A 26,250-nucleotide genomic window follows, 5' to 3' on the forward strand; every position below is an offset into this window, starting at 1 on the left:
ATATTTATTAATTGATTTTTTTTGATAAATATATGGATACATGAATAAAAGAATACTTATTTTATATGTAGATTTTAATAAAGTTTTAATGTTATTACTATATATGCTAATCTTTGAAAAAAAATTAAAAAATTAGACATATTTTATTAATATAGTAATTAAACAAAATTGTCTACTCCTTTACTTTTTTTTATTAGATCACACTTTATTCACTCTTGCTCTATGATTTTGAATTGTTCATGTTTTACATATTTTACCTGGTCCATATTATTTGGTTGAGTCTCATGTGTTTAAGAATCATTTGTTTTTTCACAAACAAAAACATGGCTCAAAGCATATCTGCTAATTATAGCAACGTTTCGTCTTCATCATCTACTTTGAAAATGACGATTTCCTTCATAAGTTTAATTTTCATGCTATTACTCATCTCCAACAAGTAGATAAGGTTTATATACTTAACTTTCATTTATGAAATATACATTATGTCAAATAGTTTTTGGACTATTTTTACCCTCGTATTTCATTTTATCTTTTTTATTATATAATTTAAACTTACATCAATATTTCTCAGAAAAAAAAACATTGATTTTCGTCGGTACGATTAAGCAGGTGTATCGTGACGCAAAATGGTACTATTTGGCTTATATTAAATGTCAAAAGAAAGCCATAAAATTCGTTTTAATGCAGGAGGACCAAAAGCAAGATAAAGAAGTTTTTTTTTATTGTTACACTTCAACTTGCATGAACAAAAACATATATGTTAAGCAAGATAAAGAATGTTTTCAATAATTCTTTTATACATATTATTACACTCTTTAGTTAAATTTTCTAATTTTATATTACCGAATTTGTTTATATCAATGTTTTAGTTTCAAAATCACCATTAGAATACAAGACTTTACTGGTGTGGTGTCACTTACGTTATTTGATCGTGACGCAAAGAAACCACTGGAAAAAACAACACAAGAATTGCTTCAAAAGTTTATTGAGGTTATCGTTTTTAACTTCATTTACATAAAACTAATTTTTATTTTTGGTCTATCTGTTTCTATAACCGTTCATTTTTTAGGAGGGTAATACACAAATTTATCCATGTGCTTTGAATGTACTTTTGGATGAAAAGTTGGCGTTCAAAATTCAAATTTCACATGATAATTTGAAGAACAAAGTTGATGGTTATGCAATCTCAAAGTTCACTGCCGATAATACAATTATTGTTGAATGTGAAAAAGAAAATTAACATCGAACATGTAACAATCTTTTACGAAGTATACTACAAACACTACACTTATTAAATTTTGTTTTTTATATTTCAGTTAATCAAATAAAATATTTTTATGTACTACAAATGCAAATGTCAGATCACCCATCCATCGTATGTTACTAAATTCCATTTACTTCATTAGTATTGTTATACAAAGGTTTTGATGAATATGTTACATGTTTTATTTTATATAAAATGTGTTTACTTTAAAATTGTATAATTTATTATTATTTTGTTTGTGTTACTAAATTCTATTTACTTCATTAGTATTGTTATACAAAGGTTTTGATGAATATGTTACCTGCTTTATTTTATATAAAATGTGTTTACTTTAAAATTGTACAATTTTTTATTACTTTGTTTGTTTTACGGTTATCATTATTGGACACTGAGATGATTATTGAAATGCTTTCAAGAGCATCATTACAAACATTTGATTGTTTACGTTGTACAAGTAAATATTTTGAAAAACTAACGTATAAAAAGAATTTTCTTAATCTATACAAGCGTAGAAATAATGTGGTTTTTGGTGTTATTGTTCAACAAAAAAACCATGGGGAACTATAGAGCGTCAGTTTATTCCGTCATGTGGTGGGAAGAATTTTGACATTGGTTGTCTAACAAATTCGTGTACAATTTTAGCATCTTCCTTATGCGGACTCATTGTTGGTGAAGGTGATAATTGAGAAGAATATACATAAAAGTTTTTTTTAATTTTTTTTAAACCAACGACTTTATATTGCAAATCGTTACCGTTTCTAGTCTCTAAATACGTTGCGGTAAAGTTTGCTATGGTAGTTATGAGTTCGAAGCCGTAGCATTTCAAGATCATTTGATTATCATACACAGTGTCATCGTGATACTTTATTTGTATTATACTTGAAGTATATTATTTTTGTTTATTTTATTACTGATATGTATTTTCTTTGTAGTGATCTGCTTAAAGATCAAGTGGACTATGATTACTTCCACCTAGAATTGTTTGACTCTACTACATGGCAATGGGGGGAGCTTTGTAATATCCGGTTACCATCTTCTGTTTATCCTGTTTCGGATGAGGCAATTATAACCGGAGGTGTATTTTACTTCTTATTGTCTAACCATGATATTTTGCGATTCGATGTATATTTGGAAGAATATTTAGTGATATTTGCACCTTCTGTTATTAATGATTTTAACTCATATGCATCGAGGCTTATCAAGTTTGATGGAAAATTGGGATGTTTTTCTATAAGTAGAGGTCATTTGTGGGCTATTTGGGCTTTCATTCAGAATTGGTAGGCTAAAGTAGATGTTCGTAATTACAATGCCGATGCAAATGAATGGTAAGATGATCGAAACAATCTCCTTTAATTCTTTAAAGGAAATACGGTTGAGTATATCTTTCAAGCACATCATTCTCATGAAGTATTTTCATTTTGTTCAGATTTTGAGATAGTCACTATGCCAAGTAGAAATGTATGATTGTATATATTTTAAATTGCATTCGAAAACCGTTATATTTTTATCAAGAAAATATTTACTATTTATATTAGTTTATGATTGAATACTTTGTTTTTTTAATTATAGTTTCAATTTTCAACTCATGTTTTATTTTGTTTAATGATATTAATTTTTTTAATATATGCATTGAAGAATTTAATAAATTTATTTTAAGCCATTAATTCATCCAATTTGTTTTCTATGAAAAAATTGTGTCATTTATGTTTACAAATAAAACCAATGTGGTGAATGTTATTTTATTCACCTATATGTATGTTGATTGCTTTTGTTGTTTTTGAAATATAGCAATGTACTATTCTTTTTTTTCTAATAATAGGGATATAGTTTTTATATTCACTTAATTGATTCATATAACATTATAAATTTACCATTTTTACTTAAATATACTGCAATTAAATATGTATTGATATTATTAATAGTTATTATAAAAAAATATATACATATGAAATGAATGAGTTTTCTTTCGTCACACATCTAATAGTTAGCACATGAAGGACAATTATGGTGTATAATATGGATCTTTTTAAACTCTGCCCACATGTTTGCATTCAATAAGTAGAAACAAAGCTTGTTGCTCAAAACCCAATCCCATATTTTATACTTAATCATACCCTACCCACTGTAGTCCCTACATCTACCCATTTTTGCATTTGATTGACAAATACTTCATCATCACATTTCCAAATGTGTCCTTAACTATTTTCTTCCTTGTAAAATGTAAAAGTGACAATTACATAAGAAACTTAAATGATATAATTACAGAAAGAGATAAAAATACATTACTATTGGTTACATCTCGGCCGACGAAGGTTAAATGCAAGATATAGCAACATACTCCCGTTTTGTTTATGAAATATAACATCAAATTTTTATTTATAATTTGTCACACCCCCGAACCAGACGGCGAAAACGTCCAGGGGCGGGTGACTTCATTTTGTAATATCATAACAAGTGTATATAAATGAAACATAGACATCATCATCACCATACATAGAAATATAACAACCAACATAGTTTACATCATTGTATTTGTGCATAACATTACATCAAAAATTATCAAATATGGTGAGAACAAAAATACAGCAAACATCCACATTCTTTGGCTGCCAACTTGTTTTTAATGAGATCCTGAGAATACAAGTTATTTTGAAAAGCGTCAACATATAAAATGTTGGTGAGTTCATAATCAAGTTTATAAGAAATGCTTTGTATTAGTTTGTAAGCACCAGAAAATCCGATATTTTCTGTAAAAACATTTTGTGAGTTTTGTTTCAAATCCTGTATTATAGCATGTATATTCTTGTTTGATAGTGTATAAAGAGAGATCCCCAGAAAACCCTGTATTTTCTGTTTAATGAAAAAGTGTGGTCTTAACCCTAAGACCTGAGTAGTGAAAACTTAAACATAAAGTAGTGACTATATAGTTCGTACTTCGTATCACGAGTAGAGTATGTGTATTTCGTAAATTTATTGTATTGTTATTCTCTATGTGAGTCGTTATAACCATACTAATACGGCGAAAGCGCATGTCTTGACGTTCTTCAGGCGTCAGTTTCTGAGAAGACATTTGTCACCCTAGATTGGCCTGTCTAGCTGTAGCGAGCAACTCAGGTGTGAGATGTCAACCCTGTATAGGTCTATACACAAATTCCCGCTCTCCCTCCAGGAGACTCTGATTATAACTACATGACTTTCTATGCACACTAGGTAGGTACGAGTGAAGGAGTGTCTCACAAGAGCCTTAACGAAATTTACGCAAATAGTGTGTTTCATTATTTAACGTTATAAATAATGTTGTGAGTGTATATTTTGACTACAAATCCATTGGTGATAAACATATAATTGTTTTATCAAAATGGTCAAACTATCTGATTTTCACTATTATTATTATAAATAGCTCATTGTTACCCGCGATATCATGAAAGATTCGAGTTTATTAGAATTGTCACTAGTGGCCCAATTAACATAAAATTTGTCATAAAATGCCCAATTAGAATAGAATTGTCATATATGGCCCAATTAGAATAGAATTGTCATATATGGCCCAATTAGTAGGATTGTCATATATGGCCCAATTAAAATAGGGTTGCCACATAAGGCCCAATTTTTGTTCTAATTGTTATAAATGGCCCATTTTTACTAAAATGTTTGAAAATGACCCAATATTATCCAAGATGTCAATAATGGCCCATTTTTGCCAAAAAAATCCATTTTTAGCCCATTTTATATAAAAATGTCATATTATGCCCAATTTTGTTAATTGACTCATTTTCGGCCCTTTTTAAATAAAAAATATCATAAAAATCCCATATTTATCAAAAATAACAATTTGGCCCATTAATACCATAAATGTCATGAAAGGCCCATTTTTATAAAAAATGATCATTTTAGCCCAATAATACCAAAAATGACATAAAAGCCCATTTTTATCAAAAATGATACTTTTGGCCCATTATTACCGAGAATGTCAATAAAAGCTCATTTTTATCAAAAATGACACTTTTGGCCTATTATTACCGAGAATGTCAATAAAAGCCCATTTTTATCAAAAATGACACTTTTGGCCCATTATTACCGGGAATGTCAACAAAAACCTATTTTTATCAAAAATGACACTTTCAGCCCATTATTACCGAGAATGTCAATAAAAGCCCATTTTTATCAAAAATAACACTTTCGGCCCATTACTACCGAGAACATCAATAAAAGCCCATTTTTATCTTTATTGTCAAATATGGCCCCTTTGTATACTTTCTTTAGTTTCAAAGTAACTTTTAACATGTTTAATCTTTCCAAGCATCAAAGGAAGTTACATAAAGTAACTTGTTTACTAATAACTTCAAAACTTGGACGAAATTTCGAGTTCATGAGTGTTTTATCATGGTTTCGTAGCATTTCACCCAACATATCATGAAAATATACACATGCATGCATAAATACAAAGATTTTACACAAAACCAAGCTTGTATTCTCCCCCTAAAGATGGAAAATCACGAAAACAAGGGGTATGAAGCTCACCTTGGGTTTTTTCGGTTGTGAAGAGGAAGAGGAAGGAAGTTTTCGGCCTAGATAGCTTTCTTGAAGAGATTTTTCGAAACCAAGAGAGTTCTAGGGAGCAAAAAATGAAATGGTGCAGTTTAAGGAGTGATATTAGCATAACTTTAAAACAAAACCACTTGAATTTGATAGGAATTTACCAAAAGTGTATAGATTGAAGTGAACTTCTTGTTGCATGCACCCAAAACCCACGGCTTTTAAGAGGAAAGAGTGAAGGATGAGAAAATTTTTCTTGAGGATTGAAAGAGAAATGAGAGAGTTGTAGTAAGTTTGAAGTGAGAATGAGGGAGGTGATGGTGGTCTCGGCGTATAATGAGGAAGAGAAAGAGAGAGAGAGAGAGAGAGAGAGAGAGAGAGGGAAGGGATTAATGGTTATTACTTAATAGCTAACACCTAATTGTATAGATGCATGAGGTGTAATATGCATGTTTACATGCAAGATAACTGTGAGGTGTCACATTTTTAGCTAATGCCATTTTTTTTATTAAAATGATGGCCGTTCGACCCAATAGGAGAGGGGAAAGGATTTGGGACTCATTTTTCACGAATGGCCGAAAACACCTCAAGCGCACTAAGAGTTTTCGGCTATGCGTGTTTTTGGCTTGGATTGGGCCCAAAATGGGTTCGACCCAATAATGGGTCCAAAAGAAATAAATTTTGGCCCAATAAAGATTTTTGGTTCAGTGAGAGGTCCCAAAAGAGATTTTTGATCCATTAGGGTCCATAATTGGGTTCTCAACCCAATTACACTAAATGCAAAGTGTTTTCGGCCTAAAGGGGCCCAATATTAAATTTCCGGACTTTCAAGGTCCTATTGGAAGTTTAATAGTGAGTTGTGTCCCATTAAGCTTTAAAATAATTCCTTACGGCCCAACAATGGCCCAACAGTGGTTGTTCGGCCTAAAAGAGCCAAAGCGAGAGGTTACCGTCCTGTTAGGCCCAATAAGAGGGTCTTAGTCCATTAATAGGGTTTGGACCGAGAGAACTTGAGTTAAGGCTCAAAGTTGAATGGATATAACTTATTGGATTAGGTTTAGAGCTTTCATAAAGAAGTTTCGATTGGAGAAAATTTCTGGATGTATAAACTGATATAACATTGAAGTTTAGTTCACATTTAACATAGCGTCATATAGTTACACACAGAACTATCTTGTACATGAATAGGAAATCCTAGCCCTAAAATGCCAGTTGTGAGATAATTCTTATTTTAAAAAAAGTTATGTTTTTTTTTTCTTATTAAATCATTGTAATTTCAAGCGCTACATAAATCTTTTTCTTAATTGAAGAACTGAAACTTTAAATGTCAAGGGCTGCCCGCTTCATCTTTGAATCGACCATTTAGTCATCCTCACTTTGTTATTGATATTTTTCAACCACAAATTCAGTATTTGTTCTCGAACTAAAACTTGGGTTGATGGTTTTTGTTCTGTCATCTTCTGAGCCATCAAAACTAGGTTTTGTTTAACCTTATCACACTATAAAGACAGAGTAAAAACAAACACTTTACAAAGTTTACAATCGCCAAAATACAAAGAAGCACTATACTTTTTTGTTTCCTTTTGTATAAAATTTACAGGACCTTCAACTTTCGAATAGAGTTAAGTTGCTTTTCCCCATGTCTATTTCGTTCATAATTATCACCTCAGGAATAAAATCTAACCTTTTTATGTGATATCACTTTAGTCCATATCAATGAAGCTGATTTAATATTTACATCATTTATATATTCAAAACCGACTAAGAGTATAATGGTAATTAATAAGAATGTTTGAATCATTCACAAACTTTCACCTTTTAAATCAAAGTCACTATCATTGCTATATTGATAGATACAGTTGGTATATGTTATTAAATTCTACACTTGCGTAAAATTTTTGACAACTACTTTATTTTCATTATTGATCTTTTACCCGTGGTTTCCATATAATCAATAATACTAAGTCTCTTTATGTTACTTTATTTTTTTTATTGTGTCGTTTTTATAACTTTATATGTATTTTTTTTTTATATGTTTCTGTAGATATAACCTAGTTTCGATATATATCTAAATAATATAAAAACATTGCAAAAGAAAAAAAAAAACTAGTTAAGATCAGCCTGGGCCATGGCCCACCCACTTCAACATTGATGTTTTAATATTTTCGGCCCAAAGATTGATCCAGCTCCACCTCAGGGGTCCGGTACAGCGTAGAGAGGCGGTGAAAAGGAAGGGAGCCAGCAAATTAACGAGGCAATTTCAGAAATCGATACCTGAGGACGAGGAGACGGGACGATTGCTTCACGTGATAACGGTAATTTCTTTCTTACTCTACTAATTATTTGATTGCTGTGTGATTTGTGATTCTGATTACTCGAGAACCCTTGCTTGCTTTTCAGTTGTGTTTAGTTATTTTCTAGGGTTTGTCATAAAGCTATTTTGTTTTTTCTGATATAAGTTTCATTGATATTCTGAATATATTGATAGACATCTCTTATAGAGTTGTATTGCAGAAATTCGGATTAACAATTTCTGTACATGTTTGCTTTGCTGCTACTGCTATTATTAAATTATGTAGAAAGTTCTTTGTAAGCATAATCATCCCTTTGGTGTTTTTTTTTTTGTGTTTGTATCGGTTTCAATCTCAGAAGAAACAAACCAATATTAAACGCAGCCCACAAAGCTTTAACATTTGATGGCATCCAAAATTAACAACTTACATACGTTTATGCACATGTGTACATACATACTGCATCAAAAAAGCTTAAACCAGTCAGACAAGTTGTCATAAAATCTAAAATTTTTGATGCAGGGAAGTTGATACAAGAAGACATGGATGAACAACAAAGGTTAGGTATTTTGGGCATTAGAGGGAATAACTAGTTATTTTTTACTTGATCAAGATTGGACTCTTTTATTCTCCTATAAGTAAGGTACCTTATAATGAATGACAATCAATGGTTTTGTTTTTCAGTGTGGCCAACGATATAAACAAAATTCTGAGGGGGTTTGAGTCGATGTCAAACAAACTCGAAGATCTGAGCAGTCGTGTACAACGTATGGAGGAGGAGTTGCAGAAAATTCAAAAAAATCAACCTGAGTTTCCTCTTTTCTCAGCTGAGGAATCCAAAGAGATACCTTTTGACCAAAACTTAGGTCTACCTGAGATGCCTTTTGACAAAAACTTAGGTCTACCTGAGATACCTTTTGACCAAAATTTAGGTCTACCTGACTTCCCTGAGAATTTTAAAGATCTTAAAGTCTTTCGGGAGTGGAAGAAGTGTGTAGATTCATGTTTTAAGTATCATAAAATCCCTCGCGAAAGGCAAGGACAACTTGTAGCCGAGACATTCCCAAAGAATTTCCCATGGTGGGAACAAATCCAAAAGCTAAGCCGGCGAATCGATAACAATGATAAGGTTACGTGGAAAGAGATTAAGAAGATGTTTATCGTTCAATTTTTTTCTTCAGATTGTTTGCTTTCCAACAAGGACCGATCGTCTCCTCCTCCTAAGAATATAGACTAACCATATTATACTTTTGATTCGGTTACAACTAGTTAGCATTCAAAACTACTCAACAATGTAAGGGGCGTTTGGTTCAAACTTTCTATTTGACTGTTTTGGAATTTAGCAAATGAAATGGAGTTGCATGTATTTGGAATTTAAGGAAATTAAAATCCTTTTGCTTGTTCGGTTGAAAATATTTGGATTGAAACCTCTGTAACATCAGCAATGACTAAACTCGGAGGATATTTCCAACTTTATTTGGAGATTCATGTTAAATGAAGGGGAGCAGACTCCTTTAAACCCCTTTTTTCATAAAACATACCAAGTGTGATTAGCTATTTTGAGAGAATAGCTCATACAGGGTGACCAGCCCCTCTTTGGTCTTCAAATTCAAAACAAAAAAAAAACAACAATTTATGATACCTTTATTTTAACATATATATATATATATATATTAAATTAAATATTATCCTACTTTCAAAAGGTAATCTGTAATTTAATAATAAAATCAATTTATACCATTTATAGCAATGTACTTAGAGAGTACATTGCTATAACTAGTGATTTATGTCTTGCAACTATGAAACATCATGTGAATTATTCCCAGTTTAAATGCCTATTTTTATAGATCTTTTATTCACGATTAAATGGATGGATTTTAATATAGTTCGTATGAGCATATTTTGTGGCTAGGAGAAGTTTGAAGTCCAACTTAAATTCTAAATTGGCATATTAATGAACAGTTAGCATGTGTTCTTAACGAGAAAATACAAAAGTATACTTAATAAATAGTCGATCCCAAAAAAAAAAAAAAAGACAAACAATTGACTGCTTGTTTTCAAAACTCATATAATGTAGATCTTTATCCCCTTTATATTTCATTTTCATAATAGTTGATGGTTTGTTATATGGTTTACTCTCTGTTGATATATGTTATGTGGTTCTTAACATATGTAGTGTATGTAACTACATGCTCAATAATTGCTCTTTCATGTTCTTTGTTAACTGTTAGATGGTTCGCAACTTGGTATTTTTTTTTGTCTTAATTAAATGGATAAACATATTCCTAAAACATTTTTCTTTCTTAAGCAAGATTGTCGAGAAAATATAGACGGGACACTTTAAAAATTTCTAAGGTGTTGGTAGCATCATTGCATTGAGCACTAAACAATATAAACAAATACCATATTTTTATTGTTACGTTATTTTTAAATGTAAATATTTATTAATTGATTTTTTTGATAAATATATGGATACATGAATAAAAGAATACTTATTTTATATGTAGATTTTAATAAAGTTTTAATGTTATTACTATATATGCTCATCTTTGAAAAAAACAACTAAAAAATTAGATACATTTTATTAATATAGCAATTAAAACAAAATTGTCTACTCCTTTACTTTTTTTTATTAGATCACACTTTATTCACTCTTGCCCTATGATTTTGAATTGTTCATGTTTTACATATTTTACCCGGTCCATATTACTTGGTCGAGTCACATGTGTTTAAGAATCATTTGTTTTTTCACAAATAGAAACATGGCTCAAAGCATATCTGCTAATTATAGCAACGTTTCGTCCTCCATCCTCTACTCAGAAAATGACGATTTCCTTCATAAGTTTAATTTTCATGCTATTACTCATCTCCAACAAGTAGATAAAGTTTATATACTTAACTTTCATTTATGAAATATACATTATGTCAAATAGTTTTTGGATTATTTTTACCCTCCTATTTCATTTTACCTTTTTTATTATATAATTTAAACTTACGTCAATATTTCTCGAAAAATAAATAAATAAATAAACATTGATTGTTGTCGGTACGATAACCAGATGTATAGTTATGTGGAATGGTACTATTTGGCTTATATTAAATGTCAAGAGAAAGCCATAAAATTCGTTTTAATGCATGAGGACCAAAAGCAAGATAAATAAGTTTTTTTTATTGTTACACTTCAACTTGCATGAACAAAAACATATATGTTAAGCAAGATAAATAATGTTTTCAATAATTCTTTTATACATATTATTACACTATTCTGTTAAATTTTCTAATTTTATATTATTGAATTTGTTTATATCAATGTTTTTAGTTTCAAAATCACCATTAGAGTACAAGACTTTACCGGTGTGGTGTCACATACGTTATTTGATCGTGACACAAAGAAACCACAGGAAAAACCCATACAAAAGTTTCTTCAAAAGTTTATTGAGGTTATCGATATTAACTTCATTTACATAAAACTAATTTTTATTTTTGGTCTATCTGTTTTTATAACCGTTCATTTTTTAGGAGGGTAATATACAAATTTATCCATCTGCTTTGAATGTACTTTTGGATGAAAAGTTGGCGTTCAAAATTCAAATTTCACATGATAATTTGAAGAACAAAGTTGATGGTTATGCAATCTCAAAGTTCACTGCCGATAATACAATTATTGTTGAATGTGAAAAAGAAAATTAACATCGAACATGTAACAATCTTTTACGAAGAATACTACAAACACTACACATATTAAATTTTGTTTTTTATATTTCAGTTAATCAAATAACATCATTCTATGTACTACAAATGCAAGCGCCAGATCACCCATCCATCGTACATTACTAAATTCTATTTACTGCATTAGTATTGTTATACAAAGGTTTTGATGAATATGTTACATGTTTTATTTTATATAAAATGTGTTTACTTTAAAATTGTACAATTTTTTATTATTTTGTTTGTTTTACACTTATCATTATTGGACCATGAGATGATTATTGAAATGCTTTCAATAACATCATTACAAACATTTGATTGTTTACGTTGTACAAGTAAATATTTTGAAAAACTAACGTATAAAATGAATTTTCTTGATCTATACAAGCGTAGAAATAATGTGGTTTTTGGTGTTATGGTTCAACAAAAAAAACCATGGGGAACTATAGAGCGTCAGTTTATTCCGTCATGTGGTAGGAAGAATTTTGACATTGGTTGTCTAACAAATTTGTGTACAATTTTAGCATCTTCCTTATGCGGACTCATTGTTGGTGAACGTGATAATTGAGAAGAATATCCATAAAAGTTTTTTTTTTAATTTTTTTTAAACCAACGACTTTATATTGCAAATCGTTACCGTTTCTAGTCTCTAAATACGTTGCGGTAAAGTTTGCTATGGTAGTTATGAGTTCGAAGCCGTTGCATTTCAAGATCATTTGATTATCATACACAGTGTCATCGTGATATTTTATTTGTATTATACTTGAAGTATATTATTTTTGTTTATTTTATTACTGATATGTATTTTCTTTGTAGTGATCTGCTTAAAGGTCAAGTGGACTATGATTACTTCCACCTAGAATTGTTTGACTCTACTACATGGCAATGGGGGGAGCTTTGTAATATCCGGTTACCATCTTCTGTTTATCCTGTTTCGGATGATGCAGTTATAACTAGAGGTGTGGTTTACTTCTTATTGTCTAACCATGATATTTTGCGATTCGATGTATATTTGGAAGAATATTTAGTGATATTTGCACCTTCTGTTATTAATGATTTTAACTCATATGCATCGAGACTTATCAAGTTTGATGGAAAATTGGGATGTTTTTCTATAAGTAGAGGTCATTTATGGGCTATTTGGGCTTTCCTTCAGAATCGGTAGGCTAAAGTAGATGTTAGTAATTACAATGCCGGTGCAAATGAATGGTAAGATGATCGAAACAATCTCCTTTAATTCTTTAAAGGAAATACAGTTGAGTATATCTTTCAAGCACATCATTCTCATGAAGTATTTTCATTTTGTTCAGATTTTGAGATAGTCACTATGCCAAGTAGAAATGTATGATTGTATATATTTTAAATTGCATTCGAAAACCGTTGTGTTTTTATCAAGAAAATATTTACTATTTTATATTCGTTTATGATTGAATCCTTTGTTTTTTTTAATTTATAGTTTTAATTGTCAACTCATGTTTTATTTTGTTTAATGATATTAATGTAACACCCATAAAATTCAAGCCAAATTTAAACTTTTTAATACATTTTAAAATCATTAAGTTATTACAGTTTGTTTTCAAGTTAGTTCAGACATCAGAGTATCCCCAGAATCAATCATGAAAATATGAGGAGGTGCACGATTACGCCTTCGCCTTCCTGCAATCATCAAAAATACTTGAAACAAAATCAACAACTGTAAGCCCGAAGTTTATTGAGTTTCCCCAAAATACCAACGTCATACAAACATAACCATATCATATAACCAATACAGAACAACATGCATAATAAGTCATCAGCCTGACTGGACCGCCTCACAGGCCTTCAGTCTATCTGGACTGCTCTTCGAGCATTCGACACGTCTGGACCGCCACGCAGGGCCTACAGCCTATCCGGACCGCTCGCCGGGTGTGTTGGTCTACAGCACAAAGCAGGACCGCCTCAACCCAACCCCCAATCAAACAAACATGTGCACATAAGTATCATATGCTAGCTCATTTCATATAACAGTCAAACCGATCTAACAGATCACCAATCATAGCAACATCCCAATAACCGGGATACAGACCTAACCGGTCACTAACATAGCATCATCCTATAACCATGACAATCATGTGCACATAGACATCTTATAACACTAGCATGTATATATATATATATATATATATATATATATATATATATATATATATATATATATATCGAACCGATCTAACAGATCACAAAGCAAAGCAACAATCCTATAACCAGGATATCGACCTAACAGGTCACTAACATAGCATCATCCTATATACCAGGATACCGATCCAACCGGGTCACTAAAGCATAGCATATCACCATCCTAACTACCAGGATATAAATCTGTAAGCATAACATGCAATAATCTGAATACAATCCATAAAGGGCCGGCCTTGGTGCCTTAGACCCTGTTGATACAGAGAGGAGAACTCACCTGGCACTGCTGAAGTCCCGCCGATAAAACTCCAGCTGCTGGTTGACAGATTCCTGAACTGTCAACATCAAACAACACCCAATTAATAATTGGGTTCCAAGCCCAAGGTCCAACTCACACACTAAAGGCTCCATAGTCAAGTAATGGGCCAAAGCCCAACATATGGCCCAATTTTCCAAATTGGGCCCACACCCTCATATGGGCCTTACCCTAAGCCTATCAACATATTCTAGTCCTTATGATTATTCTTGGATGACCCATTAATAATCCAATTACCAAAGCCCAATAGAAAGGCCCAAAAGAAATTAGGGTTTCATATAAGGTGACAGTTAGGGTTAAGTGTTTCTCACTTAACCCATTAGGGACTTAATCCATTAAGTCTAATATTGACTTAGGTTAATTTGCCAATGATTGTTAATTATTATTTTGAGTTTAATAATTAATTCTCGTGTGTGTCCCAAACAATTCCCACAATTAGGGTTTTATGCTCTTAGGGTTTTCCAAACCCTAATTAGGGTTTCCAACCCAAATACTAGCCCATTTATCAATTTGTTGGGCTTTTAGGTCAATTAGGGCTTTATTGGGCCTATTAGATCCACTAGAACATCATCAAGCCCATTAGGGTTTTATTGGGTCCATTGGGGTCTCTTTGGGCCCACTAGGGTTTCTTTTGGCCCATTAGGGTTTAGTAGTCCCTTGTCCAAACATCCAAACGAGACACAAACCCAACAAGGCACACCGCCACCCGACACGGCGGCCGGTGGCGGCAGCCACCACCTCACGGTGGTGGTTCTTAGTTCTCTTTTCATTATTCCAACTTCGGTTACAGTTTTACAATGAACAATACTAAATGGACACGCACACACACACTAAAATACATCCACCCACGGTGGTACATGGTGGCAGCCACCACCTCACGGTGGTGGCGATGGCTTTCCAGCAAAACCGGCCAAACAAAACATACAACGTAATGCATTAACACACCTACACAAGGCAGAACACGCACACAGCCACCTTCCACGGTGGCTGGTGGCGACGCAAGGTGGCAGCAATGGCGGCACGACTAAAAAGATCAACTAACAGTTGCAGCGGCGACGTTGGCGACGGCTAGGCAGAAAGGACGGAGGAAAACGCGTTCGAAAGTGGCAGCACACAACCACATCGTCGTCTTCAGCGCCCTAGTCTCGTCAGCAGCACCCACGACGACGATGGATGGTGGTTCACATCCTCAATAGCCACAAACACACCCGATAGCGAAAAAAACTTGAACACGATCATCCTTCTTGGTGGCATGCGTCGGTCCCGGAGATAGGCAGCCGCTCACAGTGAAGAGTGGTCGGGGGCAGCTCCGATGACTGTCGTGAAGTATCCATGGATGGCGGCAGAAGGCTGAAGAAGAAAAGGAAGGCACGGAGGGACGATGGTAGCGACACTTGAGTGGGGGGTTGCCGACTCCAACATCGGTGGTCGACGGCGGGGAGCTCCGACTTCAATAGGGAAGGAGGCGGCTAGACTCATGGGGTGGCGGCTGCTATATGTCTCTAGGGTTAGGGTTACATGGAGGGTTTGATACCCGCTACCACTCCAAACTTATTGCCATAATGGCAGAAACAGTCCCTCCCCATGACATTTACTTTCAAAATAAGGCCGATAATTACCATTTGGCCCTTGACTCCATGATCCTTTTCAATATAAGTCCAACAGTTACAAAAACAACCCCTCCTCTACAAATTATTCTCAATTAACATCCATAATTTACCATTTCTTCCCTGGCTTCAAGAATCCTTCTCAGAATAGGTCCGATGTTTACTCTTTTAACCCTCGGAATTCAAAAGTATCATCTGGCACCCCGAATCAATACTCCACTAATTGTTATCTAATTTTGGACTATAATAACATATAATAATAATAATAATAATAATAATAATAATAATAATTGCTTCTCAGGGTTCCAGGTTTACTATTTAACTATTATATTTTAAATGGGATGTTACAATTAATTTTTTTAATATATGCATTGAAGAATTTAATAAATTTATTTTAAGCCATTAATGCATCCAATTTGTTTTCTATGAAAAAATTGTGTCATTTATGTTTACAAATAAAACCAATGTGGTGAATGTTATTTTATTCACCTATATGTATGTTGATTGCTTTTGTTGTTTTTGAAATATAGCAATGTACTATTCCTTTTTTTTTCTAATAATAGGGATATAGTTTCTATACACAAATTCCCGCTCTCCCTCCAGGAGACTCTGATTATAACTACATGACTTTCTATGCACACTAGGTAGGTAAGAGTGAAGGAGTGCCTCACAAGAGCCTTAACGAAATTTACGCAAATAGTGTGTTTCATTATTCAACGTTATAAATAATGTTGCGAGTATATATTTTGACTACAAATCCATAGGTGATAAACATATAATTGTTTTTATCAAAATGGTCAAACTATCTGATTTTCACTGTTATTATTATAAATAGCTCATTGTTACCCGAAATATCATGAAAGATTCGAGTTTATTAGAATTGTCACTAATGGCCCGATTAACATAAAATTTGTCATAAAATGCCTAATTAGAATAGAATTGTCATATATGGCCCAATTAGTAGGATTGTCATATATTGCCCAATTAAAATAGGGTTGCCACATAAGGCCCAATTTTTGTTCTAATTGTTATAAATGGCCCATTTTTACTAAAATGTTTGAAAATGACCCAATATTATCCAAGAGGTCAATAATGGCCCATTTTTGCCAAAAAAATCCATTTTCGGCCCATTTTATATAAAAATGTCATATTATGCCCAATTTTGTTAATTGACTCATTTTCGGCCCTTTTTAAATAAAAAATATCATAAAAAGCCCATATTTATCAAAAATAACAATTTGGCCCATTAATACCGTAAATGTCATGAAAGGCCCATTTTTATAAAAAATGATCATTTTAGCCCAATAATACCGAAAATGACATAAAAGCCCATTTTTATCAAAAATTACACTTTTGGCCCATTATTACCGAGAATGTCAATAAAAGCCCATTTTTATCAAAAATGACACTTTTGGCCCATTATTACCGAGAATGTCAATAAAAGCCCATTTTTATCAAAAATGACACTTTTGGCCCATTATTACCGAGAATGTCAACAAAAACCTATTTTTATCAAAAATGACACTTTCGGCCCATTATTACCAAGAATGTCAATAAAAGCCCATTTTTATCAAAAATGACACTTTCAGCCCATTACTACCGAGAACATCAGTAGAAGCCCATTTTTATCTTTATTGTCAAATATGGCCCCTTTATATACTTTCTTTAGTTTCAAAGTAACTTTTAACATGTTTAATCTTTCCAAGCATCAAAGGAAGTTACATAAAGTAACTTGTTTACTAATAACTTCAAAACTTGGATGAAATTTCGAGTTCATGAGTGTTTTATCATGGTTTCGTAGCATTTCACCCAACATATCATGAAAATATACACATGCATGCATAAATACAAGGATTTTACACAAAACCAAGCTTGTATTCTCCCCCTAAAGATGGAAAATCACGAAAACAAGGGGTATGAAGCTCACCTTGGGTTTTTTCGGTTGTGAAGAGGAAGAGGGAGGAAGTTTTCGGCCTAGATAGCTTTCTTGAAGAGATTTTCGAAACCAAGAGAGTTCTAGGGAGCAAAACACGAAATGGTGTGGTTTAAGGAGTGATATTAGCATAACTTTAAAACAAAACCACTTGAATTTGATAGGAACTTACCAAAAGTGTATAACTTGAAGTGAACTTCTTGTTGCATGCACCCAAAACCCACGACTTTTAAGAGGAAAGAGTGAAGGATAAGAAATTTTTTCTTGAGGACTGAAAGAGAAATGAGAGAGTTGTAGTAAGTTTGAAGTAAGAATGAGGGAGGTGATGGTGGTCTCGGCCGATAATGAGGAAGTGAGAGAGAGAGAGAGATAGAGAGAGAGGGGATTAATGGTTATTACTTAATGGCTAACACCTAATTGCATAGATGCATGAGGTGTAATATGCATGTTTACATGCAAGATAACTGTGAGGTGTCACATTTTTAGCTAATGCCATTTTTTTATTAAAATGATGGCCGTTTGACCCAATAGGAGAGGGGAAAGGATTTGGGACTCGTTTTTCACAAATGGCCGAAAACACCTCAAGCGCACTAAGAGTTTTCGGCTATGCGTGTTTTTGGCTTGGATTGGGCCCAAAATGGGTTTGACCCAATAATGGGTCCAAAAGAAATAAATTTTGGCCCAATAAAGATTTTTGGTTTAGTGAGGGGTCCTAAAAGAGATTTTTGATCCATTAGGGCCCATAATTGGGTTCTCGACCCAATTACACTAAATGGAAGTGTTTTCGGCCCAAAGGGGCCAAATATTAAATTTCCGGACTTTCAAGGTCCAATTGGAAGTTTAATAGTGAGTTGTGTCCCATTAAGCTTTAAAATAATTCCTTACGGCCCAACAATGGCCCAACAGTGGTTGTTCGGCGAGCCAAAGCGAGAGGTTACCGACCCATTAGGCCCAATAAGAGGGTCTTAGTCCATTAAGAGGGTTTGGACCGAGAGAACTTGAGTTAAGGCTCAAAGTTGAATGGATATAGCTTATTGGATTAGGTTTAGAGCTTTCACAAAGAAGTTTCGACTAGAGAAAATTTATGGATGTATAAACTGATATAACATTGAAGTTTAGTTCACATTTAACATAGCGTCATATAGTTACACACAGAACTATCTTGTACATGAATATGAAATTCTAGCCCTAAAATGCCAGTTGTGACATAATTCTTATTTTAGAAAAAGTTATGTTTTTTTCTTATTAAATCATTGTAATTTCAAGCACTGCATAAAACTTTTTTTTAATTGAAGAGCTGAAACTTTAAATGTCAAGGGCTGCCCACTTCATCTTTTAGTCGACCATTTAGTTATCCTCACTTTGTTATTGATATTTTTCAACCACAAATTCAGTATTTGTTCTCGAACTAAAACTTGGGTTGATGGTTTTTGTTCTGTCATCTTCTGAGCCATCAAAACTAGGTTTTGTTTAACCTTATCACACTATAAAGACAGAGTAAAAGCAAACACTTTACAAAGTTTACAATCGCCAAAATACAAAGAAGTATTATACTTTTTTGTTTCCTTTTGTATAAAATTTACAGGACCTTCAACTTTCGAATTGAGTTAAGTAGATTTTCCCCATGTCTCCTTCGTTCATAATTATCACCTCAGGAATAAAATCTAACCTTTTTAAGTGATATCACTTCAGTCCATATCAATGAAGCTGATTTAATATTTACATAATTTATATAGTCAAAACCGACTAGGGGTATAATGGTAATTAATAAGAATGTTTGAATCATTCACAAACTTTCACCTTTTAAATCAAAGTCACTATCATTGCTATATTGATAGATACAGTTGGTATATGTTAATAGATTTTACACTTGCGTAAAATTTTTGACAACTACTTTATTCTCGTTATTGATCTTTTACCCGTGGTTTTCATATAATCAATAATACTAAGTCTCTTTATGTTACTTTATTTTTTTTATTGTGTCGTTTTTATAACTTTATATGTATTTTTTATAATATGTTTCTGTAGATATAACCTAGTTTTGATATACATCTAAATAATATAAAAACATTGCAAAAGAAAAAAAAACTAATTAAGATCAGCCTGGGCCACGGCCCACCCACTTCAACATTGATGTTATAATATTTTCGGCCCAAAGATTGATCCAGCTCCACTCAGGGGTCCGGTACAGCGTAGAGAGGCGGTGAAAAGGAAGGGAGCCAGCAAATTAACGAGGCAATTTCAGAAATCGATACCTGAGGACGAGGAGACGGGACGATTGCTTCACGTGATAACGGTAATTTCTTTCTTACTCTACTAATTATTTGATTGCTGTGTGATTTGTGATTCTGATTACTCGAGAACCCTTGCTTGCTTTTCAGTTGTGTTTAGTTATTTTCTAGGGTTTTTCATAAAGCTATTTTGGTTTTTCTGATATAAGTTTCATTGATATTCTGAATATATTGATAGACATCTCTTTTAGAGTTGTATTGCAGAAATTCGGATTAACAATTTCTGTACATGTTTGCTTTGCTGCTACTGCTATTATTAAATTATGTAGAAAGTTCTTTGTAAGCATAATCATCCCTTTGGTGTTTTTTTTTTTGTGTTTGTATCGGTTTCAATCTCAGAAGAAACAAACCAATATTAAACGCAGCCCACAAAGCTTTAACATTTGATGGCATCCACAATTAACAACTTACATACGTTTATGCACATGTGTACATACATACTGCATCAAAAAAGCTTAAACCAGTCAGACAAGTTCTCATAAAATCTAAAAATTTTGATGCAGGGAAGTTGATACAAGAAGACATGGATGAACAACAAAGGTTAGGTATTTTGGGCATTAGAGGGAATAACTAGTTATTTTTTACTTGATCTCTTTTATAATGAACGACAATGGTTTATTTTTCAGTGTGGCCAATGATATAAATAAAATTCTAAGGGTGATTGCGTCCATGTCGAACAAGCTCGAAGATCTGAGCAGCCGTGTACAACATATGGAGGAGGAGTTGCAAAAAATTCAAAAAAATCAACCTGAGTTTCCTCTTATCTCAGATGAGGAGCCCCAAGAGGAAACCTTCGTCCCACCCCCTTTCCCTGAGAATATTGAAGATCTTGATGTCTTTTGTGAGTGGGTGGCGAATGTGGAAAATTTTTTCGAGGAGAATATGATCTCACAGTATAAACAAGTACCACTTATAGTCAGCACATTGCCATCGGAAGAAGGGGGGGTTCTCTCATGGTGGAAACAAATCTATGACCTAGACTATCGAATCGATAAATATTATATGATTAAGTGGAAAGAGATGAAGAAGATGTTAATGGTCCGATACCTTTCTCCAGATTGTTTGGAAACCAACAAGTCTCCTCCTCTTAAGAATATAAACTAACAATGTAAGGGAGCGTTTGGATCAAACTTTCCATTTGACTGATTTTGAATTTACACAAGGAAATGCAATTGCATGTATTTGGAGTTTAAGGAGATTTAAATCCTTCTGGTTGTTTGGTTGAAAATATTTGGATTGGAATTCAATTCAGTAGCTCTTTTCTTTATATATCTGCTAATTTACAAACATATCCTTTCATCTTCTTTTTTTCACATCCAAAGAAAACACATTTCAGCAGATAACAAACCTCCATAACGTCAGCAATGGCTAAACTTGGAGGATGTCAATGAAGGATATTTGCAACTTTGTATAGGAGGTTCATGTTAAATGAAGGGGAGCAGATTCCTTTTGTGTTATCTGTCCTTTATTTTTACCACTTTAACAATATATTACACATTCAGATCTCACACACCACAAAAACCTATTAACAGCTCTGATGACCAATGAATCTCTCTTATAAACACTCAAAGGCATGTATAAAGGGTCTGATATGTCATAAAATTCAATTCAATATGTTTCTAATTATACTTATTCTTATAATATATATTTTATAGAATAAGATATAACTTAAAAATACTATATTATGAGAAAATTATAAAATATAATAGTCATAATAATAACAGTATTCTGAAGATGCATTGGTATTTTTACTTAGCCCTACATATTATTTCGTATGATAATACAACTTTTACAATTTTCTTATGAACACATCTTTTTGAATTAAATTGACATAAATAAACTCGAGAACTTTAACAGACTTTGGTAAAGCAGAGTAAGAGTAGTTGATGGAATTCAAGAACATAAATTGGTTTGTAGGAAAAATAGTTTTTAATGATAATCTAAACACCAAATTCTTCACCAATTAAAACATAAATAATTAGTAAAAAGTGTGAAGTGCAAGTGAGATGGAGGTTAACTTTGTTTCGAATAAACTGTTTGTTTTATTTTCCAATAAAAGTATAAATGCCTTATAGGACTTTGGTTTCTTTTCAATTTCCTAATAACATACATAATTTTTGTAAAGTCTGTTTGTCTTTCAATACTATGATTGTGTTGCACAATCATTGAGATTGTTGGCAAAGACAACGGAAGAGATGAAATGCTTGATGACATGGGCACGACTGAAACCATAACCAAATTAAATTCTCCAAGATTTGATCCCTAGAGTACAATCATTTGGTGAAATTTTTTGTTTTTTGGCCAATAAATCATATTTGGTGAAATATAAAGTTGTGGCTAAACAATTAGGAGGTTAATTGAGATATTAATGGTGAGCCTTGTTAGGTTCATTTTACGCATCATTTTAGCCTATTTATTTAATCACTTCCAAGATATGTCGTGTATATTTAGCATGAATTTCATACATTTCATTACATCGTTAGTATGGTCCAATTTTACATGTTTGGGTAATGATATATTTGAGCACGGATAGAAGTCTTGTGGAAAGCCTTGCAATCACATTTGAAATCACATAGCAACAATCCGTGATCAAAAAGAAAAAGAAAATGATGTAAATATTTTTTTGGAAATTCGGCATCACTACATGGTCTTAATCAAGTGGCTGGATTGAAGGGTAAACATGGTCGGATTGAGCTGGAATTTTATAGGGTCATCATCGACTTGTTGATCTTTGATATAACGGAAGGAGTGCATTTTTACTAATAAAAAAAATGAAGATCACCAGTGTCCTATGTCATTTGATCTTCCAAGTAAAATCACATGAAATTTTGATATCGGGTCTTCTTCATTGTGTTCCTACTCCCCACTATAGATCAAAATAATGATTTACCATGCTTTTAAAACACATCGGCTTCTTCAATATCCATTCAATGAGTTTGAAAATACACATGACTATGTTACTTGTCTATAGTTCTTCAATCTCCGATCGATGGCTTTCAGTTCTTCATTCTTTTTCCTCCTCCTCCTCATGCTTGTCACCTTCATCACCATAGCCAAATATGCCTTTCATCATTCTCTAATCACTTCAACCGCTACAAAAGTATTGGAAATAATGTTCAAGGTCATTAATTGTTTTGATAATATTTCTAATAGTAGCATGGCCTTTTGGGTTGGCCTCATGACCAAAATACTATAAGGACATGGAGTTTAATAGTGTGTTAATTTATTAAGGAAATAATGAATTAATTAAAAATTATTTTGGTAAATTAATTATAAGAGGTTAAATATTAACTAATCATATGGATTTATTGGAATATTCCAGAACATCCTGGGGGCTCTTAGAATGGACGGTTTTGATGCCCTATGGATAGGCATAAAATTGGTTTGAATTAGATAAGGATAAACCCTAGAGTTTGTATCCATCTAAGATTCTAAAAAATACCTATAAAATAGATTTCTAGGGTGAACCCTAGAGTCGATTATTCCTCTCTTCAAATTCGTCCATCCCTTGTCTCTCTCTCTCTCTCTCTCTCTCTCTCTCCATAACTGAATTATCATCACCTTTCATATGGTCTAGATTTTCAAAAAAACCCTAGTTTTTGGGTTTCTTCCTTTTTTCTATTTGGTGTGTGGGTTCGATTCCATTAGAGGGATTCTCCTTTAGATCTTTCATCTTACAACTAAGCAGGCACGTACGAGATCAAAAGGAAGTCAACAAGAGGTTAGTAATTCCTTATGTATGTTGTTTTTCACAGTACGATGCTATAATAGTAAAACATAAATACTAAGTTGCATGTGCACTTAGGTATAACTGTAACATCCGGTTTCCCCAGGTACATTATCTAATTGTTAAATTGAGTTTTTCTGGAGTGATTCGATGAGTTGGTGCATAGAATCGTCGAGTAGGGTCGTGATCTGGTGACGTGGAAAATGAATGGACTCGACGAGTCGGGGAGATGACTCGTCGAGTCAGAGCTGACGAGAGAAACCCTAATTATCTGGGTTTGAGACCTATTTAAAGGTCCTTATGGCCTTCATTTGCGGCCACCATTGTTCATTGAGAAACCCTAATCGACCTTGAGAGCTTAGAGTGAGAAATAGAGCTTTTGTGAGTTTCTTTGGTGTAATTTTCAAGGAAGGAGAAGAGTTTCAAGCTTTAGGAGCAAGAAGGACGTGGGATTTGCTGCTATTTCACTCCAAGCTTCTATGAGAGGTATAAATCTATACCTAACCTCTTGTAGTGGGTAGATCTCATGGATTTAGTGTTCTTTACCCTCTTTTGAGCTAAGATATGAAGATTTTAAGGTCCCTTTTCGACCTAGACATCAGATCTAGACCTTGGGAGGTCCAGAGAGTCCCATGAACCTAGCTTTACGCAGTTCCATAAGTGTATTGAGTCTTAAACACCATTAAGATGGTTATTTCATCAAAAAGAGCTAGATGTGCGATGCATGGACATAAAAATTGGACCTTTACGTGATTAATGGGCTGTGAGAGTATAGATCTGAAGTTTCGGAAAGTATCTTGCACTAAAAACGTCTGAATGCTTAAGGGTCTGAATAGACTCACCGAGTCCAACAGCCGACTCGGCGAGTAGTCTAGGGTTTGTCCCGAAGAGCTGAGTCGCGTAATGACTCGATGAGTCAGGGGTTTGACCTGTCGAGTTGGGTCTGCCAGAGGGTCCCTGAGAGTCGATGGGACTCGGCGAGTCATTATATGAACTCGGCGAGTCTAGTCAAAATGGGACTGTTGACTGGGGTTGACTTCTGTTGACTTTAGGGTTTGTCCAAAATCAGTGAGAGGGATCAGAGAAGGGTAGAATAGTCTTTTACCCACCTTTCAGAAATAAGAGTGTGAGGGAATATTAATTAGAAATATTACCTTGTGATAGGCGGAGGCTAGATCTAGGACTTTGAGCACAAGATTTTTCTAGTTATTCCATGAGGTGAGTCTTCTCACTATACTTTACCTAGAGTGGTAACCATGTATGAATAGAGAATCTTATATGCCTGTTGAGCTATGCATGTTATGTGTGATTTGTGTGTATGTGATATTATGTGAAACCTACACCGGACCGGAGGGTCCAACGAATATTGAAACCAGAGGGTTCTCGCCAGACTGGGCCAGAGGGTCCAACGATTAATGAGAGCGGAAGGTCCTCACTAGACCGGACCAGAGGGTCCAACGAACAGTGAGACCGGATGGGCTTTCACCCAGACCGGACCGGAAGATCCAACGATTCATGGGACTGGAGGGTCCCACTGAGACACACGGGCTGGAGGGTCCTACAGAGTTACAGCCTCGAGTGGCTAGTATGTGTATGTGGTATTTTGGGGAACTTACTAAGCATTCGTGCTTACCGTGTTATGTGTTATGTGTTTTAGGTACTTCCGAGGATCGCAGGAAGGCACCAGCGTGATTATACACCTGCATCGAGATGGAGATATGATCCTGGATTTTGAATAATTTTTTTGAAAACTTGTTTATTGATTTTGAGAACTTATGATGTGACACATGATTTTATGAAATTAAAAGTGAAAATTTGGTTGAAAATTTTGATCGTTACAAGTTGGTATCAGAGCCTTGTTTTGAGGGATTCGGATACACCTTCGGGTATGTCTGGACTCAAACTGAGGATTTGAGAAAAGTTTTCAAAATAAGTGATTTCAAAAATGAGAAAGAGATTTAAGAGAAAGAGAAAGCAAGCAGTGTGTACAATCAGCCAGCGCCCGAACGGTGATTTCCCAAAATACCCTTACTTTATGTGTTATAAGTTGTTATGAGATATGATATGCATGCTAGAGAGTAGGCTAGGTATTTCATGACTTAGGACTAGAGTGGCCTGATTTGTGATGCCTTAGCCTAGGAGTTGCTATCTGTGATTTTCTTGAGTGCGAGTAGGTAGCAGGAATGAGCATATGATAGATCCACTATGAGAGTAGTTGATGGTGAGCGAGATGTAGAGTACTTGTGAGCTAGGATCCTAGGATGAAAACTTGGGATGAACACTGTTGCGGTGTGGAAGGTAGTATTGGGCCCGTACTAGTGGAAACACCGGGTCGGTGAGCAGTCCAAGTAAGAATCCTTAGGGTACTAGGGATCAAGTAAGTACGAGTGATCGAGTGTGATTAA

General features: G+C 33.7%; 2 protein-coding genes across 3 annotated transcripts; both read left to right on the plus strand.

The window, feature by feature from the left end:
• The first annotated feature begins 7,957 nt into the window (after positions 1-7,957).
• LOC111915527 (uncharacterized) lies at positions 7,958-9,480 on the plus strand. 2 transcript variants are annotated; one of them, XM_023911183.3, is made up of 3 exons: positions 7,958-8,115; positions 8,614-8,683; positions 8,776-9,480. In XM_023911183.3, the coding sequence occupies exons 2-3, from the start codon at positions 8,634-8,636 to the stop codon at positions 9,326-9,328; spliced, it is 603 nt and encodes a 200-aa protein (XP_023766951.1). In that variant the 5' UTR covers positions 7,958-8,115; positions 8,614-8,633; the 3' UTR covers positions 9,329-9,480. The 2 variants fall into 2 exon arrangements, with proteins under 2 accessions (XP_023766951.1, XP_023766952.1); XM_023911184.3 differs by having other exon boundaries at positions 7,959-8,115; positions 8,614-8,650.
• A 10,503-nt stretch (positions 9,481-19,983) lies between these two features.
• Positions 19,984-21,385, plus strand: LOC111915525 (uncharacterized). Its single transcript, XM_042895488.2, has 3 exons — positions 19,984-20,123; positions 20,622-20,658; positions 20,745-21,385. The coding sequence occupies exons 2-3, from the start codon at positions 20,642-20,644 to the stop codon at positions 21,220-21,222; spliced, it is 495 nt and encodes a 164-aa protein (XP_042751422.1). The 5' UTR covers positions 19,984-20,123; positions 20,622-20,641; the 3' UTR covers positions 21,223-21,385.
• Positions 21,386-26,250: the final 4,865 nt, after the last annotated feature.

The sequence above is a fragment of the Lactuca sativa genome, chromosome 1 (assembly GCF_002870075.4).
Source record: "Lactuca sativa cultivar Salinas chromosome 1, Lsat_Salinas_v11, whole genome shotgun sequence".
Lineage (NCBI taxonomy): Eukaryota > Viridiplantae > Streptophyta > Magnoliopsida > Asterales > Asteraceae > Lactuca > Lactuca sativa.